This window comes from Mustela lutreola, chromosome 10, assembly GCF_030435805.1.
Source record: "Mustela lutreola isolate mMusLut2 chromosome 10, mMusLut2.pri, whole genome shotgun sequence".
NCBI classification, from domain to species: Eukaryota; Metazoa; Chordata; class Mammalia; order Carnivora; family Mustelidae; genus Mustela; species Mustela lutreola.
The window spans coordinates 71,286,741-71,292,500 of NC_081299.1; the positions used below are offsets into that span (position 1 = coordinate 71,286,741).

General features: G+C 43.2%; 1 protein-coding gene across 2 annotated transcripts in view; it reads right to left on the reverse strand.

Moving 5' to 3' along the window:
• Positions 1-205: 205 nt before the first annotated feature.
• The window catches only part of LPAR3 (lysophosphatidic acid receptor 3), an 80,604-nt gene continuing 75,049 nt past the window's right edge, over positions 206-5,760 (reverse strand). For both annotated transcript variants that reach the window (XM_059136959.1, XM_059136960.1), the window contains exon 3: positions 206-2,963. In XM_059136959.1, the coding sequence (XP_058992942.1) occupies positions 2,635-2,963 (329 nt within the window). In that variant the 3' untranslated portion in view covers positions 206-2,634. The remainder of the gene's footprint in view (positions 2,964-5,760) is intronic.

The window sequence follows — 5,760 nt, forward strand, 5'->3', positions numbered from 1 at the left end:
CATGGCATGTCCTATAGTTTGAAGGGTGGCATCAGCAGATGAACAGAGCTGGACCACCTGCTCCCATGTCTCTCCCCTCCCCCCCTCCCCGCCACCTGGTACTAATGTTGCTGACGTCACCCAGTCCTGGATCCTGGCCCACTGGACCACGGGCTATGCATGTGCTTAGCGAGCCCAGTAAAACAAGGGCAGTAAAATTTCTAAATTTTGATTGTCAGTATTTATTTTAAAAAGCATCAAAGGGGTGATGGTGAGGGCAAGTAGAGCTCTGTTAGAGGCTTACATTTATTCTATGGTTTAGTATTGTTTGCATTTGGAATTACACAAATGTGGGCCATAATTATTTCAGTACTTAGTGTTCTGAAGGTCACATTATGGTCCAAAGTCTACCATTCACTTTAAAACAAATTTCACCAAATATCTTCAACAACTTATTTCTGCAAATTCTTTCTTTCCAAGTAGGCAATCCTCACAAAGAACCAAACTTCACCAACACAGATATATGAGAACACGTTAGGCACTGCTACAAATCTAAGAAAATTAAATCTTGTTTGGCCAGGGAGTAGCCCATGCTTTGTGTCAAGGGTTGGTCTGAACAGGTCTAGGCTGAATTTTTAGAACCATCCTCTCAATGACTTGCGGGTAAGCGTGGGGTCCCAGGATTTGAGGAAATATGTTCTTTCTTCATTTTTTTTCTCCAACTAAGAGATGGGCTCGCCACGCTCTGGGTGAGCTTTGTTGCCACTTGTCATTTCCAAAGGCACACAACTTCTCGACTCTTGCACCATCTCGGAGGTATGTGTGTGCACATAAAAACAAAGGCTATATATTTCCATCACGAATTTCCACACTTGGATCTCCTCCAGACACCATTCTGAATATGACATTCTGCTGCAGAGTCCTAAAAATGGTGCTTTCTTCAATATAAAACCTTTAAAGATCCCTTAGTAGCTATTCAGGGACTGGAATTCAATTTCAATCCTCCACCCTTTGGTCAGCTGTAGATTCAAAATGCTTCCACAAAACACTGAGGGTATGTACTTCAGGGCAAATCTGATTTTTCTTCTGCAATAGAAATGTGTGTTATAGTCACCACAGACTGTATTTTTACTTAGAAAATACCCAAAGCAATAATGCGCCTCAACAAGAGAGAACGAATTATTTTATTTTATTTTATTTTATTTTATCGGTAGCTTTGATATAAGCTTCAGATAGACCCACTTACTACATGGAGTTTGTGAAATCTACACCTTCAAATCATAATACTCTCTATTTTAGGCTATTACATCGAAAAAGCTCAACTTCTCAAATCCTTTTATTCCAAGTAGTTCTTGCACGTAAATGTTACATCACAATAGCAAAAAAAAATGTAAACTTCTTTTGCAAACTACATAAATACTATAACTGCCTTGAAGTTATTCTTATTTTAAAATCTGAATATATTCTAAATTCTGTATATAAAAAACTTTGGTCAGTAGCCTATGTGTATGACACTTTTTTTTTTTTTTTAACTGACTAGCTTTTCATGTTGCTTACTTAGTTCTTTGAAGGAGAAAATTTTAAAATTGAGCACAGATCAAAATCCAGTTCATAAGTAAGACAAATACCAGAAATATATGTTGGTAAGTGTGGGCAAAATATGAAACAAGAAAATTATTCCACATACTAAGTCTGACAAGCCATCAGTGGTTTAAAGGTAACGAAGATAAAGGCTTAAGTCAACTTCATATTTTATTCTATATGAATGGAATTCAGCCCATTTATCAATATCACCTTTCACCCTGCTGTATGTCTGCATGTCTATTTGCCAATGAATCACCTCTTTCTCTTTTCTTTTAGAACACAAAGGTCATTTTTACAGCTATAGTCCTAGACTGAACAGTCTCAATGGCCAGTGACTTTCTTTCACCATTACTGTCCTTGAGGTCTTTAAATACAAATTAAAAATGTTTAAACATACAAGTGTGTGCACACACACCCATGCACACTTAGATGACCACATCAAGGCCTTTTTTCCTGCTTCAAGAAAAATTTCTAACATTTACCTTTTTTTGTTAGTAACTAAATCTTCTTCCTCAGAATGTTCTTTTAGTTAAAAATCAAGTCTAATCTGGAGCCCTTACTGATTTGTGACTCTGAGATCCCTACTGAACACCGAGCTATGGGCCATGGTTTCTTTGAGGAAACAAATATCACAGATGAAGCGTTTTCAAAATTGTAAATGCATGCAGAAAGAACTACATAGGCTTTCCAAGCAGCTACATCAAGTGGCTCAAGTAACATTATTATTTATCTTGGCTTAAGCCCTCTATCAACAACATCCTTTTAAAACACAAAGAGAATGGCTACAAGATGGCGGCAGGGCCCGGAATGGTGCTCTGAGCGGTTCCAAGGACATCACTGAGGGTTCCACTGCACTGTCTTCCCTCTTTTGTGCATTTTCTCCAAGTGCATCGTGTCCCCTCTTTGCTGCCCATGCTTTGAAACTATGTAAAATAATTTTTCAAAAAAATCCACCAGTGGTTGAGACCTGAAATAACACTGTAGGTGGGTGGGTGTTGTTAGAGACAGGCAGCCATTCTTCACAGCTCCTCTCCCAGAGGAGGCCCTTGTGGGCATGGGGACACCCACAGCTTAGGAATTGTTCTTGTTGCAAACCGTGCCTTGACTGCTACTGTCTTCCTTATACTGGCTGCCCGTGTCGCTCCTGCTGAGGATGGTGGAGGGGAGGCGGGAGGGACGTCTGTCCAGGTTCCTCTCCTGAGAGAAGCAGCAGATCATCTTCTTCATGGTGCTGTACATGTCCTCGTCCTTGTAGGAGTAGATGATGGGGTTCATGACGGAGTTCAGCAGCGCCAGCAGCAGGAACCACCTTTTGACGTGCTGCACACCACACTGCGTGCAGTTCAGGCCATCAAGCAGCAGAACCACCAGGCCTGGGGTCCAGCACACGACAAAGGCCCCTGCGGGGAGACAAAAGGAAGCGGGCTGCTTACTGAGGTTTCTTCTGGCCCAGCTTTCAGTCAGTGGCACCAAGGGACCTTAAGGATCTGTTTTGACAAATGCAAAGCAAACTTCCACCCTTCCTCTGAGGGCTGGAGACCTGGGCTTATTAGACACCAACAGCCAGGCACCCCCTTGACTGTCCGCCACGTTCTATTTCAACTCCTTAGCTGCTTACCCAGGGCTTGTCCCGAGGGGGTCACAGTTACCTCCCGCTTACTAAGCACTCCACAGACCTTTTCTCCATCAGCTCTCCGAAGCACACTAGGAGGCTGCTGTGGTCATCATCCCTGCTTTGTGGATGAGAAAACCAAGGCCCGATGCCAGGAGTATATGCTCCTGTTCTCTAACATTACTCTAGTGTAATGCTCCACTGTTCTCTAACTCAGATGTTCTGAATGCTCTCCTGACAAGAAGACACACCACACTGTGGCATTCTCCTCGTCTCTTCCTAAGTCCCCTGCTCTCGAATGCTCTTCTTTATAAATCTGTGCTGGTGCTGAGTAAGCACCGTATTCTTTTTGACAGATTCATGGGCCATCTGTTTAATTCTCTGCTCTGGGTTCAGTTTTTTGTTCTCGTTGGTTGTTGTCAGAAATAAATCTCTCTGTTTCATGATGAGGTAGAGATGTGCTTGTAGCAGATTGATTGATTTAGCACAATTTTAGCACCAACTGTTCATGGAGGGCAGTGTCTTTTGAGTCCCCAGACATCTGATCATACTTGGCTAACCACTAAAGCTTCGGACACGTTCTCCTTAAAATAGAAGCCCGAGGTTCAATTACTCCCCTGCTTTGTCGCCATCACCTTGGGTATCAGCGAGAGCTCAACTCTACACAATGCCTACTATGAGCTGGGCGCTGGTGTGAATGCCTTCCTTTATTAACTGGTAGAACCACACTGTGAGGCGGGCCTTGTTATCATCCCCAGGAAAAGGGAGGTGCAACGAAAGTTAAGTAACTTGCTCACCATCAGACAGCTTGGAAAGGATATCTGATTTTGAATGTCAGCAGTCTTTCTCCGTAGGCTGTGCTCTCGGCCACTACGTATGTGACCTGTCTCGGTACTGTGATATGGTTTCCTCCCCCAAAGTCCTTATCACTTCTAAACACCCCTGGTTATCCATTCCACAAACATTCCCTGTGAGCTTACAGTGTGTCAGAACCTGCACTAGACAGTAAAAGAGACAACGACTATACACTCCAGGAGCTAAAGTGCTAACGGGGAGACAGAATAAACAAGCAAGTCTATAAATCACATCACCAACTACTTATCCTGACTGGTTAGAATTAGTCCTGCACAGTCTTCCTCTTGTCGCTTTATCTTCGTTCTGAGAGATACACTAATAAGTCAAGAGCCATAAAACGGCTGTGTGAGGCCATAAAATGTCGTGGGCCTCGGGCTCAGACAGGTGTGCCCAGCTCCTCACTTTATGAGTGCACAAATGAGGCAAATCACTGTATTTTTCTGACCACACGTTCTCTCGTTTTTTATTGTTTTATAGATTTTATTTACTCACTTGAGAGAGAGAAAGAAAGAGAGCTTGAGCATGAGTGAGGGAGGAGCAGAGGGGGAGGGGGAAGCAGATTCCCTGCTGAGCAGGGAGCCAGACGCGCGGGGCTCCATCCCAGGACCCTGCGATCAGGATCTGAGCCAAAGTCAGAAGCTCAACCAAGCCACCCCAGCGGCCTCCTATTCCCTCATTTATAAAATAAGGATAACAATCCCGACTGTGTGGGTGGTTAGGAGAGGTCAGAAGTCATGGCGAGTGGTGCCCAACACTGAGTTGGGTTCCCTAAGTGGTGGCTGTCATGAGATGCTTTGTCAAAGCCATTGGCCAAAATTAGATGTTTAGGAGTTATCAGGAGGGTTTAATTCCCCATTTAGTAATTACAGCACACAAATGGTTCCCTTTTCACTCCTTTCTGTGTTATTTTTGCTCTGACTGACATATGTGAATAAAGAACTTGGAGATAAGAGATCAGAGATTGGGTCCTATCCTTCACTTACTATACAACCCTGGGACACCCATGTCATCTGTCTGGGGTTTGGCTTCCTAAACTACAAACTGAGAACTTTAGGCACGTGTTGGGTTTTTCCAGTTTGGGGCCAGGGCACCTTAGTGGGTATGTGGTCAATTTAACGGGTTTGGACAAGTTGGAGGATTTTTATTTTTTATTTTATTTTATTTTTTAAGATTCTATTTATTTATTTGACAGAGATAACAAGTAGGCAGAGAGAGAGAGGAGGAAGCAGGCTCCCCGCCAAGCAGAGAGCCAGATGTGGGGCTCGATCCTAGGACCCTGGGATCATAATCCGAGCCGAAGGCAGAGGCCCCAACCCAATGAGCCACCCAGGCGCCCTAAGTTGGAGGATTTTTAAATGCAAGAATGGAATGGAATCGCTCAGAGTATATTGCACAGACCAAGGGAAGTTTTGTTTCATGCAACTTTCATTTCAGTTTTACATACTATGTTTACGTGAATATTGGTTATGACGTAAACTATTATTTCTTACTGTTGGTCTTTGTCAAAAAGTTTGGAAAACACTAGTTTAGGTAATCTTGAAGGCCCCTCCAGCTCCAATGGTCTGTATTTCCCCTAACAGTAACACTTTTGTTCTCTGTTCTTCCCGAGAGAGGGTTACTATGTTGTCAAAAGGCAAGAACTAAACAAACCAGACATCAGAAGCTGTTGCTGCCAGTTTTGATGTGAAGACTCCTTTCTGTGTGAAACTGCATAATTCCAAAGAAATCCC